This window comes from Vanessa atalanta, chromosome 3, assembly GCF_905147765.1.
Source record: "Vanessa atalanta chromosome 3, ilVanAtal1.2, whole genome shotgun sequence".
Taxonomy (NCBI): Eukaryota; Metazoa; Arthropoda; class Insecta; order Lepidoptera; family Nymphalidae; genus Vanessa; species Vanessa atalanta.
Genome location: NC_061873.1, coordinates 9,457,181 through 9,473,427, shown reverse-complemented (window position 1 = coordinate 9,473,427; position 16,247 = coordinate 9,457,181). Strand labels below are relative to the sequence as shown.

At 30.2% G+C, this 16,247-nt stretch overlaps 2 protein-coding genes across 4 annotated transcripts in view; both read right to left on the bottom strand.

The window, feature by feature from the left end:
* The window catches only part of LOC125077329 (dedicator of cytokinesis protein 9), a 40,043-nt gene extending 36,912 nt beyond the window's left edge, over positions 1-3,131 (bottom strand). The window contains exons 1-4 of one of the 2 annotated variants that reach the window (XM_047689246.1): positions 2,951-3,131; positions 2,229-2,348; positions 1,837-2,009; positions 320-614 (exon numbers count right to left, since the gene is read on the bottom strand). In XM_047689246.1, the coding sequence (XP_047545202.1) occupies positions 320-614; positions 1,837-2,009; positions 2,229-2,348; positions 2,951-2,998 (636 nt within the window). In that variant the 5' untranslated portion in view covers positions 2,999-3,131. The remainder of the gene's footprint in view (positions 1-319; positions 615-1,836; positions 2,010-2,228; positions 2,349-2,950) is intronic. The other variant, XM_047689247.1, reaches the window with a different exon arrangement.
* A 2,586-nt stretch (positions 3,132-5,717) lies between these two features.
* Positions 5,718-16,247, bottom strand: part of LOC125077330 (muscle, skeletal receptor tyrosine-protein kinase-like) — a 32,298-nt gene continuing 21,768 nt past the window's right edge. The window contains exons 2-8 of one of the 2 annotated variants that reach the window (XM_047689249.1): positions 11,417-11,498; positions 10,773-10,916; positions 10,546-10,643; positions 8,121-8,330; positions 7,669-7,837; positions 7,057-7,215; positions 5,718-6,958 (exon numbers count right to left, since the gene is read on the bottom strand). In XM_047689249.1, the coding sequence (XP_047545205.1) occupies positions 6,180-6,958; positions 7,057-7,215; positions 7,669-7,837; positions 8,121-8,330; positions 10,546-10,643; positions 10,773-10,916; positions 11,417-11,498 (1,641 nt within the window). In that variant the 3' untranslated portion in view covers positions 5,718-6,179. Of the gene's footprint in view, positions 6,959-7,056; positions 7,216-7,668; positions 7,892-8,120; positions 8,331-10,545; positions 10,644-10,772; positions 10,917-11,416; positions 11,499-16,247 lie in introns of both variants that reach the window. The other variant, XM_047689248.1, reaches the window with a different exon arrangement.

The window sequence follows — 16,247 nt, the reverse complement described above, 5'->3', positions numbered from 1 at the left end:
GTAGTATTGAGGATCATAAGCTAAGATTCAGGATTATTTAGACTTTTTTTTTTTATAAAGCAGGCAATAAAATACGTAGGTACATCAATGATATCATAATATGAGTTTCTTTGAATATACTAATAATTTTGAAAAGTCAACAAATACTTCGATATGGAGACGTAATAATGTTTCACTACGACAACTAGTAATAGGTAGCGTTGTATAGAAAGTCGAAATGCTCCAATCGAAAATAAGGTTTTTAATCATATACTACTGACTTTCAATAAGCGTTTGTAATTTATTTTTTTATTTCTAGGTGGTGAAGAAATGTAAATACCTTAACAACGTCCGAGCAGAAATCCATAACGATAGTGAGCTTGGTGTCTGTTTTCTTTTCATCCTTATAAACTTCGAGGATATAGGCGCCGTCGGCTTCCCGAACCATTGAGCAGTAGCGCTTTTTAAATGATTTAGAAGCAAGATTGCTAAATATCCTATCTGAGCCGATTTCTGGTCCTTTGAGCAAGTAACCTTCTTTGGTTCCAATATCAACCTTCGTTTGAGCTTCATTTTCATAATCGGTTTCTGTATCTATGTCATAAACTTCCTCAGTCAACTTATTGCCGATTGGTCTGTGTAAATATTATAAAATGTTGTATCAGTTTCATTCAACATTAATAATACATTGTAACATACAATTATATTAAGTGTTATAAACATTCACTGTCCAAATGAAAAGTATTAAGTTAAAACTGTGTGCTATAAACAGATTACAATGAAACAAATAAAATGTTAAAAATATTTCTAGATTTCTCGTATTAAATTGTTATGAAATCCATTCACTTTAGTAATGTAAATGTTAATAGTTTATATTATAAACATTGAGCAATGATTATATACAACTATTCATCATTGTTAAAACAGGTATGCAATTCAATGTCATAACATTTAGACGTTTTCGGCATCATAACAAGTATTGTAAATTAAGTTCTTTAATATCTATATATAAATATTTTTTCCAAATCTTTGAACTTTACCTCTATGTTGCTTGAAATTAAAATTTATAGCATCATTAGCATACTAACAAAGAATACATGATGAATATTTGAATTTAAGTTCACCATTTTTTAAATTAGAAAAATAAAAATAATTTTATAGGTTTTCATAAATAAAAGTCAGATGTTTTAGGTTTTTTTGAAAACGGTGGTAATAATAAGGAACGAAATATTTTCTGGGAAGTGTGTAATTATAGTTGTTTATCCAGAACTAATTAGCTGTGCTCTGTATCAACCTTAAGATGCATTTTTAAAATGTTGAATACTCTGAAATGTTTTCCATTAGAAGTTCCATCAGGCACATATATAGCTAAAAACCCAGGTAGGGTTTACATGTTCACCGCAGGAACCAAATAAATTATATTGCATTTAAAAAAATTCATTTATTTTAAATGAATGAAATTGTGAATATGATAAAACCATATGATATCATTATAGGAATGTTGACAATTTAAAATAGAATCAATTACTATCATTGTTCATATTTTACAATGAGTCTTTTATTAAATGGATAGGAAGTGAGTCAGATATTAGATAGTGTGGAATAACCTTAAATATCAGTAAACTAAACTACAACCATGAAAAGTATGCTAATTATATAGCTAATGAGATTCTAAGTTGTGTATGAGATGCATCAAGATAACCCACCAATAAATATCAACATTTTGAAATTTGAGAAAAATGTTTATACATAAATCTATTTCACATTCTGATTTAGTTTTAAGCACAGTATATGTGTGTTTATATATACACTTTAATGAATTACTGTTTCTGCTATTTCAATAAGGAAAATATTTACCTAGGCAAATTCAGATAAGAGCCGGAATAGTTGCTATATTTGTAATGCACAAGATTCCAACTAGAGGCATAGCTTAGCAACGCCTGTCTTGTAAGCAAAGGGCAAGTGGCAGCCGTTCTCACATCAGGCACTGCTGTCGTCACAGTCCTCCAGCGACGGGGAAGTACTACACTCTATAAATAATGCTTCCCATGTACACAAAAACTCTTCAAACTAATTTTATAAGTTTATTATTTACAGTAGACTGATAATATTGTCATTAGGGAAAATAATCATTAATAACAATAGACTATTAATTATATCAATGTTCTATACAATTATTATATTGGTACTATTAAATCTGAGTTCTTTACATATGTATGTAGATTTTTACTAATTGTGTAAATACTCACAGAAACATCATCTGTTGGGTAAAGTAGAATATCTCTTAATGGATCATTTAATAATAATGTTTTATTCTCTTGTATGTATTTTTCAAAGTCAAGAACATTGCATTTATTGTTTAATACATTCTGAAAACACAGAGATTATATAAATTTTTAATAAACTTACATTTTTTTAAAATATTAGTATTCATTTACATAACATTAGAAGTGGCTTCCTATGAGTACATTATGTCACTGCCTTTATTGTTTATTCAAAAGGATATAGAATGCTTTTGTTGAATATTACATACTTAAATATGAATGATTTAATTTATGTATGTATGACAGGCTTTTCTATCTACATGTGGTAGTAGAATACAATTTGTATGACATAATCTTATACCAAAACTGTTTAAAATATTAAAAGTACCACTCACAATTATTTAAAATGTGATATAAATATTTAATCCAATAAGTTATTAATCTATTAGACATATTTTAATGAATTTATATTACTCGAGAAATTCTTATTACAATATATTAACAAAATAAATAAAGAAACATTCTATTTCTGCCGAAACAGGTTTATCTGAGATAAAACGTATTTTAAAGCAGCTGCAGCTCTCTAAATAATAACATGAGCAACAGTTCAATCAGGCCAACATTGTGAGTTTCAGATGGAGGTGACTTCTGTTAGAAAATAGAAAGCTCGGTATGCATAATTTTTATGGTTTAAGAGAAATATTTACCTCATATTCAGCGCCATTCTTCTTATTCCTAGAAATTACTGGAGGCATTATGACTTATTCAGGATGCGGCACCATGTATTACATTCGTAGTAGTATTTTTTTAATTTTATAATGTTAAACACTATTTTTACATTTTAAAGAAATTTATTGATGATCACAACAATAAACGCCGAAATCTCCGAGATCGAATAACGATTTGACATTAGTAGGTGTTGGTTTTTTCTGCCGTCAAATTATTGGAATACAGATAAAATATTTATAGATGATTAAAATTCACACAGATAAAAATCTGTCTACACATGTCATGACTTAAGTCACTTGCGTTAAGTTCATTTGTCAATTCGCTAGCTGTGTAATTTAATAAAACTATGAAACTTAATTCTTGACTGACTAATATTATATAAAATATAATACGCTTATATATATATTAATTTGCTTACTCGAAAAATTGGAAATAGATCATGCGGCTAGTGACTCGTCTCATTGTACTGACTATACAAATGCCCTCATGGTATAATGTTACATTACGTTCAAATTATAGGGGTAATACCAAGTTAAATGTTTACGAGTACCGAGTGTAGGCTGTGTTCATTGTTTAAAAGTGGTTCTGTTGATTTTAATTTATAGGCAAATAAAATGTTCTGGTATTTATTTAAAATGTTAAGATTATTAAAACAAGGGACACGTAACAATTTATTATGAACCTGTATTTTTTAATTTATTTGGTCATGCGGTGTACAGTAAAGACTAAATAAAAAAAAAATATAAATAAAAAACGAATAAAATCATTATTTTATTTCATATTATAAAACAAATTCGCTTACCGTCATCTGTCTCTATGTATAGTTAGATCTTTAAAATTACACAACGGATTTTGATGAGGTTTTTAAATATATAGATTGATTCAAGAGGAAGCTTTATATGTATAATACTTGCACGATACAGTAGAAAAACACTGATCATTTTAGAGGTTTCTAAAGTGATGTCGTAAATAAACACATTTTTTGTGCTTATATTGTAAACGCTAGCTGAACTCTACAAGATAGATAAAAATAATGTTCTACAGTATTGTACACCTTAAAAAGGTCTATAAAAAGTCCGCGATGGTATATGTCTATCTCTTAGGGATAGTCCTCAACAACCATTTTTTATCCATTACTTTTTACGAAAAATAATGGCTTATTTCCGAAGCGATTTAAGCAATACAGCATTAATCCTTATCCAATTTAGTACCTTAAATACATTGTGCATTTAACATAGATCAATATGGCCCTTTACAACATGTAATTTAAATGAATATTTTCGAAGATATTACAGATTTAAAAGGCAGAGACGAGAGAGTTTGTATTGTCTAACGACTGAAAAACCGTGAACGTTCTAAGACATTCTGTAATATATTCAGTGGCAGCATTACATCCATGCGAAGCCGGGCGGGTCGCTTGTTACAAATAAAGTTAGAAATCTACAAGTTGAATCGATGGCAACATTTAATTTAAACTCGTAGATTTATGATTCTTATGATCCTGTTTTGATTAGCTTAGACAAGAATAATTCGTAGGTACTCTAACTCTTCAGCAAAATTAAGATTGGTAAATAAAACAAATATCGGATCATGAAAAATGTATTCAATATGTGTATATTTAACCTTTGTGTTATAATAGAAAAAATTGTGGCTAGGATTATTGTAGATTTTCCATACATAATCTCGAGTATTTGAAGGAAACAAAAGTTTTTATTTAATACAAATACTTTTTAGTAAGCACATGTTTATGTAATTATTTTTAAATATCATTTTAACGTTACAGGATTATATTATGATTTATCAAAATGGTACTCTAAGTATATGTTTACCGTCCCTAATGAAAATCGCATTTTAAAATATTGCAGTAAACTTTTCAAAATACCCATATTATTAATCTAATAAGAATACTCTTTACTATATTTTATAAAAAAGTTTAACTACACAATAATATGTAGAACCGAATTGATGTAAAAATATTTTGAAATTATTTTATTTATATAATTACGTCAATGTATTTACATGTTAAATATTAAATGATTATTTGCTATTTTTTCACAGTTAGACCACTGTACAATAAGCGGAACTTAGTTGACCGGTTGAGCTCTCCGAGAATTTCGCACACGATAAAAATTAACATATTATAAATATAATCGATTATTGATGTAACTGCAACCGCACATTATGAGAATCTCTTCTAATATATTAAGCCTGGGCATCTCGATTTTCAGCGACGCGACGAATTTCAGCCCGGCCAACTTAGATCACGCGTACCTTTTATGTGAGGCATTTTTATTTACTAATACAAAAAAAATGATACTGTTATAATATGATCCTTAAAATAGTTATTTTCTTATATTTATATTTAAAAATTAAAGCAGCAATCTACGCAGCAAGATTTATTATTTTCTAATTTTTGTTCTGTACACTAATCTTCCACCAGTTTTCTTATTAAATGATAATTTGGCATTTAAGTTAAAGGTATTATATTCACATTATTTTCGGTATATAAATAAATAGTACCCTAATAAAGTTACAAGAAAATTGCTAAATATGTATTAACAATTATTATTACACTGTACATTTATGAAAATACGCATGACATTTATAATTAAATAAAATAAGATGTACATAAACCTAATTTCGTTTTAGTATTTTAATAATAATTTTATTTTACATTTTATATAAAAAACATCTACAATACAGTAAATAAATACATTTTACTAGCAAAGAACATTATTTTATTATAAAAGAATACATTTTGCTTATACATTACTGGTATTGTACATAAGCTTATAGCTACACGTATTAGTTACATTTGAATAAAATATGGAATTGTAGTAAATCCATTAAAGACCATCACATACATTTTTGGTATATCATATTTATATGGCACAATATTCAAAATGATGATCTGTAATATTTTAAGATAATTTAACTATTCACACACATACACACGCACTCACATTTTCAAACACATGTAATATCACACGTCATAATATATTTGAGTATTATTTCTACAATAAAATTATTCAGGCATTACATTCCTTGTAAATAATTTTAGACTGGTTATTCAGAATAGAGAGTGTTGATTTAGCACTCAAAATATTCATTATCCATTGGTGATAGGAATGTGAAGGCAGTCCACCTAGCTGCAGCCAAGGGTGAAGAGCGGGGAACATATTGCGAACTGGGCGCGGGGTCCGGACGTCAAGTATATTCTTCTACGTCATCATCTTCACTAAAGTCTGAATCTGGGTCAAGATCCGGTAGAGGTTTTAAGTAATCTACAGTTGGAGGTGGTGGATTAGGAACTAAGTAGCCTTCTGATTCTAAAGGCCCTACCGGCGGCCGAGGTAGTCGCATTTGAGTGCTAGAATCGGGACCAGTTGCTTGAGCAGCTTCTAACTTTGTACATATTTCATCAAACATTATCCTATCCCTGGGATCTATTGCCCAGCATGCTCTCATTAATTCACATGCGAATCGGGGACAGTCATCTGGTGGCACAAGAAGTATTCCCCTTAAAATCTTCTTTGAAGCATCATAGTTATTACAACCGTAAAACGGTTGTTTTCCGCGACTGTAAATTTCCCAAAGAACTACGCCGTAGGACCAAACATCGGATTCATGAGTAAATCTAGCATAAACAATACTTTCTGGTGACATCCAGCGCACAGGCATAGGTCGTTCACGACCCATTTTATAGTAGTCACACGTGTAAACGTCACGAGACATCCCGAAATCAGCTATTTTAACCGCTAAATTGGTACCTACTAGACAATTCCTAGCAGCCAGATCCCTGTGCACAAACCTTCTGGATGCCAGATATTGCATTCCACGCGCTACTTGTAGAGCTACGTGTAGTAAAGCCGATTCATCGAGAACTAAGCCTGGTCGTCTCCCTCCCCGAGAACCACGTAAAACACCCGCTAAGTCACCCCACTCCATGTACTCGAAAACCATCCATGGACTTACATTTGTATCATCTGAAATAATAATAGGCCAGTTTTATGAATAAGTTTATTGTTTATTATAATAATAAATACAATTTAAAAATAAGTATATTATATTACGGTAAACCTACCTCTGTATACTACGCCTATTAGTGTCAATATATTAGGATGACGGAATGCTGACATTATGGAAACTTCTCTAACGAAATCTTCTTCTGCGCTGCGACCGGCATTGTCTTTTAGGACTTTTATAGCAACCTGCTCTTCAGCAGTGGTACTTCTTAGAACCCCTATTAATAATAACATAAAATTTAATAATAACATTTTTGACAGCGTTTTGTAGTAAATAATATGTCAATAGGCGATATCATCAAACAGTATTATTTTAAGTTAAGAATATTATGCCTAACTATTTTGACAAACAAAAATTAATTTTGTAGTCCTTACAATAATAAATACGTTTATAGATTATAAAGATATATACAACACTAAACTTATTATGATAATAATAAACTTTGTATTTCTATATTCCGGTTTCTAAGGTGAATGAGCCAGTGTCATTGTAGGCACAAGGGACGTAATCTCATGATCCATAAGAAGTTAATTATGTCTCTTGTGAGTGGTGAGTGAGTGGTGCATTGAGGGTGTAAGAAGGCGAAGATGACGAAATATCATCATCATCATCGTCTGTTTTCCTAAAATAAATAATGTGTATACATTAAATACATCTATATATAAAGTACCTTTATACACTTTCCCAAAGCATCCTTCACCGACTTCTTCCAGGAACGTTAAAGCATTTCTTTCTAGGAGTGTAACTTGCGGCTCGTTCCCTTTATTTGATGGAGGTGGAGCGGGAGATCCCGGCACAGTAACTGGAGCCGAAACATTCCCTGCACCGCATACGCCGTACTGCGGGTTCGTTATATACCGTTCAGCAAGTAGTGGTTCTCCTGGCCGTATACGCTACAAACATAACGTATGCTAAGCAAAAACATCGCAAGCAAGGACTAAGCAACAATTATAAAATAAATATTAGACATAAACTTTTGAATGTTCATGCTTTTATATACAATATCTATAAAATAATAACAATGGTTATGAAAATTTAAGTTGAGATATTTACTTCGTAAGCGGATCCATGTTCAGGATAAACGAGGTATATTAAAGCTTTTAATTAAAGTATAAGTCGTACCGGTTTGTCTTTTCTATCGATGTTACATATCCGTTTCCTGAGGTAGAATATAACTATCGAAACTATGAGCAATAGTACTCCACATCCAGCAGCCATGCTCAACAGCACTGGGGCACTCGCATTGGAGTAGGCGCCTGATCCTAAAATGGCTGTATCGCTGCTTGCTGTTGCTTCTGCTATTATTTCACTGCTTACTAGTGGATTCGGTGCCTAAAAATAAAATACGTGGAAATGAAAATAATATGTAGTATAAAAATATTTTCACTTAATCAGTACAAATGTGAAAGTTTTTTTTTTTACATTTCTAATGAAACTTGGTTGCCACATAGATAATTAGACAGCGTTGCATGTATCTAAGAATTGCAGGTTCAAATCACGATAACACTACTGAGTTTTATGTACTTCATTTTTATTTACAGGTTATTTCACGCTTGACGTTAAAGGAAAACATGACGTGGAAACCTGCATGCGTTGGATGAAAGTTTGCCACATGATTATCCTCTAAACGCTACAGTAGCTACGTACCTACAACCCTAACCGTGTTCCCTAACAGGAGAGTTGGTTTGTCCCAGCAGCTTCATAGTTACTAATATTATATGAATTTCTCTTTTATATCATTCTAATAAAAGAAGAATGACTAAACTTAAATAAATCGCCCTAATCGAACTGTAGCAGCTTTGTATCACAGTCAAAAAAACTTTGTTTGGATGATTTTTATACCAGTTTAATGTAATTTTTATATCGTCATAATTAATGTAAAAGGTCATTGTTCTTATTTGTAATATAAATTACACTAAACGTAACTATGAAATTATTGTTGCATATTTTTACTACTCAGTATTTTTATTGGTCTGGCTACGAATATATAGATCTTTCATTGTCATCGAAAAATGTTACCAAGGTGACCTGCCATGAATATTTATCAGTTACGATGGAAAACTTTAATTCATATTCCGTTCCATTCATTCTGGATTGACCGACGGAGTATTCGAAATCAATACTATCTTGATTGATAAAGGTTAATCGAATTAATAATTTTTACTTGAAATGAAATTTATTTTTGTCATATTTGATTGATAGTAATTTAAAACGTTAAAATTATTTGACTCTTTGTTCTTTTTATAATCGCTTAAAATATTATTTTTTTATATACAATATATTAAATATACAATAAAAGACCTTTATAATATATGAATACTTTTCCTAAAGTATTCGTAACAGGTAGAAATATTGTTTTTTTTTTTTATTTATTATAATGAGGTCATCAGATATCTTTAGCAATCTATAATGAATGACCATTATAGATTGTTATAATATCATATAAATGTAAAAAGAGCATCTCTCTATAAATTAAAATAACTTTATAAAACATAACAAATAAATGCGTCGAAAAATAAACGAATTCTCGTAACCGTATTTCATAATCAATTTACACAAATGCAATCGTTTGTCTATGTTCTCTCCGGATTATCATAAAGCCTATTGTTTATCTTTTATAACTAAAATTTTAGATAATAATCCAAATTTGAAATTCTATTTTATAAGACTTTGGCAGCTCAACAGATAACATATACAATAATTAACATCAAAAACAATATTTTAGCAACAACAAAATAATGTAGATCATAAATTTAACATTTGGCAGAACAGTTGGCAATAATTTATGTTTTAAATAATATCAGTAACAAGAGTATTATTACTGAACTAGCATCCGCCCGAGGCTTCGCACGCGAGTTTGTTAAGTATCCTATGTTTAAGTCAGGGTATAAGTTTTTATCTGTGAAGACATTTTTGCTTGATTAAGTAACAAGCATCTGAACTTTCACATTTATAATATAGGTACTAATAATCGAAGGATTTAATACAATAATAAAAAAAATATATTACGTTATCAAAATAAATCGTAAACAGCAAATTTCATGATGATATAAAGTAAGGTTCCGTTTTTAAATAATCGTTGATGTGATGTCATCCTGAACGATTTCGGCCACAGACTCCTTCGGACATAGTATAGTGCATATGTATGTGTGCAAAAGTGCACACTCTATTCCCTCACGCTCATAATTCCATGGGACGGTAAATCCAAGTCACGTCCGGGAAGAGTTCGCACACAGGACCAATGGCTTTACAAGGTACGGGAATACCTTGGAAAGCACGCAATTTCAATTTTCATGTTCCGGCCTGTTACTGGGAACTTTCGATACTAAACCCAATAACTTTTCCTGCTCACCCTGGGGTTTGAACCCAGGACCTCGGAATCTGCGGCCTTCTAGCCACTGAACTAACGAGCCAATTTATAAGGTATATGAAAGGGTATTCTTGAACGTGATAATGTTAATTCTAAACTGTAATCAGTATCTATGCCTTGGGAATTGTTAGATAAGGAGATATAAGACGATGTTTTAATGATGATTGATAGTCTTACTTGAGCGGTGGGCGATGACGGTGGGTATCTGAGGTCGGTGGCGTTTGACGGCCGCGGTGGGATTACATTGTGGATCGCTTGGCGCTGCGTCAGGGGCACTACAATTCACACATTTTATTAAATATGTAAGACTGCTATAAAAAAAAACATCTTTAATAGAAACTCTTTAATGTTTAAATCAAGGTTTCCTATTTATTAGCGTAATATAATTATATTAAATCAATAACCTGTACTTCGGGGGCATTCAACACCTTCTTTGGCGGGTTCAGCGTTAGTTGTGCATACACAATAATGCACTGTGTTGTTGTGCTGAATACATGCAGCTTCTGCTCCACAGGATAGAGTTTCACATCCGCCATAGATGAATGTTACTAAAATATACAATAAAAACTTTTTAAAAACAAGCTGCACATATTTGAATATCATTACTCTAATTGAAAATATGAATAATTTTAGTTCGTAAATAAAAGCTTATAACTGACTTTTTAATTTCAAAAAGATTTGCAGTCTGGCAAATGGACCACAAAATATCTTGCGAACTTATCTATATTTTTAGTGGTGACCACTTACCATCAGATGGCCAATTTGCCAGTTATATAATAAAAGAGTAATATACCTACATTTAAATAAATTGAAACCTATTCTTATTAATATAGTAACTGCACTCCTTTAAAACAGGCTCTTTTTTAAAAAAACGTTGCGTTTGCGGTGTTTTCTGTTGTAGTAAAGTAATGATGATCATTATAATATCTCTATTACAGTATATAACTTTATTATAGTTATATAACTACGTAATACATGGTAGTGGTTCAATATAGTATAAGTAAAGAATATTTTATATACATATTTGTACATATTATTAGGTACTTGCTTGTGTTATTTTGAGTCGACTGCTTAGGTCGCGCTTCTTCTCTTGCGACCCGAGCTAGTTTCGTTGATTTCTCACGTGACAACTGAAATAGAAGAAAATTAATTATTGCAACTATTATTATATTTTAACTATATTTTACATCGCGTGAATACATAATGATGTTTTGACACAAGTTATAACTTTAAGTAGGAAATTAGATAGATTTTATTTGAAAAAAAAAATACATTGGAAGATCTTTTAAATATCTTTTATATCATATACAAATGTATAATGTAACGAAGACATTGGATTTATTTACTTTCAAAGTTTATTTTCTACCTTTTAGATAATTTAAATAATAGTTTTTATACTTTTATATAATTCAAAACAATCAGTAATGATCAGAACTTAAATATCGTAGATTTCATTTGTTCAAATATTTTGATAATTTTAATTAATTATAAATAACAGTCACGAATTCTCTGAGAATTTATTATGCTTATAGATACGACTCAACATAAACGCGATTTATATGGATTTCACAAACAACTATCCGTCATCCATAGTAAACAAGGTTTTACAACAGATTCTCACTACTAATTATAATGCGTTTCCATACATATTAATTAACACGCGCATGCAAAATGGTAAACATCATGAACCATGTCGATGCGAAAAGCACGGATTTTTTCTCGGTATATTATTTGGAATACCATTTACAACATAATAGTTAAAAAGTCCCGACCCAATTTTTTTTATATCTTTATCTATTTTATTGGAAATCATAATTAATATAAATAATTTTCTATAAATCAAATTATAGCTATAGATAAAAATAAATCATATTAATTTAAACCGTTTAATTAAATTTAACAAACATACCATAATGTAGAGCTTATTATTTAAATTATTTCATTTTAATAAACCAAAATAACGTAAATATATCAAGATTGAATTGAAAGTCATCTTGAACGCTTGAGGAGCCCGATGCAGTTATTTCGGACACCTTATCATGGTGCGTGCCCACTCCGCGGCTGCCTGAGGTTACGATAAATCAATAATATCATATCCATAAATGAGTTATTGATGTTTTATAGTCCTCATTTTAAAGAGTTACTCCCGAGTTATGCGTTGTTCGATTGTGAAAGATCTAAAATGTTTTATGAAAAGATGTTATTATTGAGAAACGCCTACACGTGTACGTATAATAGGTATACGTGTATAAATAAAAATATGAATGATCACCGCATTAAAATTTAAATGTAACAAAATTTTTCACATAATCATAACGCATTTGTAACATAAATTTATCTAATATTTGACTATGCGTTGTTTATTACAAGTTTACGTTACTTATAAAAAATTAAGTCTTACTAATATAACATAAATAAATATTTTACTTTCTGATTCCTAAAATAGACGTTTAAAGTACTTTAAGCGTTGCGAATCGCTTTAGCAAGAGTTATTCAAGAGTTAAATTTTTATTACTAATTTTTATTTTGCGGCAGAAGTTAAGTCACTTCCTTGAAATTTTTGCTTTGGTAGGTCTTTTTACATAAATTTTCTCGGATTTACGCATAATCAACAAAATTGATTTATATGAACTTTCATGTTATTATAGTTACGGTATGTTTCATGTGTTGAATATTTTTTGGTATATAGCTTATATGTCATATTTTTAGATAATCTTTTCTGTCCTGGCGCTTTCAAGCAACAGCTGTCAAAACTAGCAGAATAACGGAAACTTGGTATGTAAGATTTGTAGATCTACGAAATGTATGCAGAAAAGTTAGTGATACATTGTGTACCTAAATATCTATATAGATACTTCATCGTAAGTAACTTTTATGTTTAACAAATTAAATGCTAGTGCCGCTAAACAGGTTCCTTAAAATTATTATTAAATGCCACTTCTATATATTTTTTCAATATTTCCTTAAATAATTGTAATTTTTATTAAAAGTTTGTCAGTGTCATTTTAGGCGTCTGAAATTACGATATTCATATACATAATGTCTTAAATAAATTTCTTGATGATACCATGATCTTAGACCGGTCATTAATTTGATGATTAAATTTTGTTAACAGTAACATTCTGTTCTTCCATCGGTATTAATTTTGTTTTCTTTTTTATTCAGTAATTTTCGTCAGATCCAATAATCTGTTTAAATTTAGTGAATTGGAAATCAAATCTATTTCATTATTGCGCGAAACACCAAATTTCCTTTTCATTGATGTATTCATCAAAATAGATCGATTTCATTTAGTAAAATTTACATTATCTTTGTTATCAAAATGTTCACCAATATTGGTAACCAATGTTTGGCTACATTCGGTAAATTATAAACGTTTTATTGTTATTATCTTTGTAAAAACATTAATAGTAAGTACTATAGAATACAGAAACACTTATTTCAATAGCATTGACTTGAGTTTAAGGTATAAAAGATTACGAGTGGCCCATATAGTTCGTTTAACGTCATTGTAGGGTGGCTAAAGTTGTGAGTAATGATCTACATATTATGTCTTAAGTACCTATTTTAATTACTACCCAACCTACTACCTATATTAATATTTCCAACTACATTCCCTTTTTCAATTACTCTTATTTTTAAAGCTAGTCCTTGTAATCTTGATGTCTATGTGACTACTAAGAAAATATTTCGGTTCAAGATAAGTTTATTGACTTCTGAATGATATTGTACTACTTAAGGTTAAGATGGGTCATATTTTAAGTACCTACACGTTAATTAAAAATTCATTATCACCGGTTATTGATTAAAGTTATAAATGGTATTATATTAGGGAATATTCAAAATAATATCTTATCTTTTCCGACATAGAGACTTTCTTGATTCTATCAATACTTGCTTAATTCATTTGTTGAGCCTTATAACTGAATATTGATCTAGTTCAATAGAACGGGAACCGTTATCAAAGAGGTTATTATCTAGTTTGAGTCAAATAGTGAATCTTAAAGTTGCTTAAATCATATCACTTTGTTAACGCAGTCTTAATTACTGTAAAGCCTATGATTATCTAAGCTCTTTATTTCTCACATCATTATATTTGTATACCTGTCACTACAAGTATGTCAGCAAGTTCAAACTCGAATAAGCACTGCTGGCATTATGGGTGCTTAGAATTAGAGAGTAAATACACCAGCATATTTCTTTCTACCTCTCAAGAGGTACTGTGGTAGTAGTTCCAGATGATAAATAACATTTGATTATAAATACTATCTTTAAGGACAGTTAAAATTGAATCTTACACATATTAATGCTCAATCAATATTAATAAGCTGATTATATAATGGTGGGTATAACGAATCGTGTAAAATCCAAATGAATATGAAAACTTGATATTTCCATGTATTCTAATTTAACTCGTCGCGTCGAGTAAATCGAATTTCATTCAACTGTTTTGCGATATTGTGTCTCGCTAGACCTTGCAATATGTACTCTACAAATTAGCTTTTCGTCGAAATGAACAATCGTATTAAACTTTTACATTTTGATTGTCGTTGAACTACACATAGTACAAAAGTAGTTTTATTATATGAAACTGTAAAAAATCGCTGTAGCGTTCGACTGTTAGTAATTTTTTATCAGGTGATATTCACATCATATTATTAGTGTTTCTTTTGAGGGCGATGATTTACAGCAATAGTTCGTTCAAATAGGTAGCGCTATAGATAAACTTTTAACAAATTACAAATTAATTTAACCACATACATACACATACTTGATTTGCTGGTTAATTTTTTGCCCAGAGGATCGGAATTGCAAAACAACGTCGAAGAATTTTAAATATTGATGGTGATTTTATTTGATTAAGACTAAATGTAAATGTTTCTTATTTATATAATATATATATCAGTATAATAACATTCTTCCATAAAAGCAAGGAATTAATGTACTTTGTAATCTTTGTATGTATCATTGAATGTGTTACATACATACTTATATTATTAAATACCGTGAAATGAAATTCTTTTTAATAATATACTTAATTTATTTTGCACCGTCAAATTTGATTTCAAGTCATTCAATGTTAAAACTAATTAAAAGTTTCATTTTGAAAGGATTATATTCGCTCGTACGAGATTTATCCATACGTAATCGAATTACAATGACCGCTTAAAACGTTACAAGTCAATGAGATTGTAAGTATATAATAAATTATAAATACGAGAGCGATGAAGAGCGATTACTAAAAATAAAAAATACGTTAAATATTTCCAAAGCGTGTAATAACATCCATATTCTAATATTACACAGTTTCACAATCAACGGGCATTCATCAAATGGGCTTAGTTGTTAAGGAGACGCTTCATTGTGGTCTGTGTGAAATGTGATCGATCCGGAACAAGGCAAATGCACAAAGTCAACGCAGACTCACATTGGACATTATACAACTGAATAACGAAACAATAGCGAACTAACTAGTATGGCTTCCGTGACGGCCAAGTGACTGAAAGCAAACAGCAAGTTTTTTTCTGCTCGATCGAGCGGCTTGATGTACATGACAAGAAGTTTGATCGGGTTCGAAGCATTCTGTTGGTATTCGTCCTGTCAGGTGGTCGAACAAAGTGATTATGGTACAAGACGCACGACTGGATCTAAGCTTGATCAAGCGGTCGCGACACAGTCAAGCAGCTACGTCAAACTCTTGTGTCAAAAATAATACCCCCCACAGATTGTGTGATTTAACTAATGAAATATGTAAATAATAAAATATAATTTCATTTTTACATAAACCTTGAGTTGTAACTGATTTTTTATTGTTGTATTAATGTCTTATAAAATAAAATAAAAAAAAAAAATATCTGGTCACAAAATAATCTTGAGAC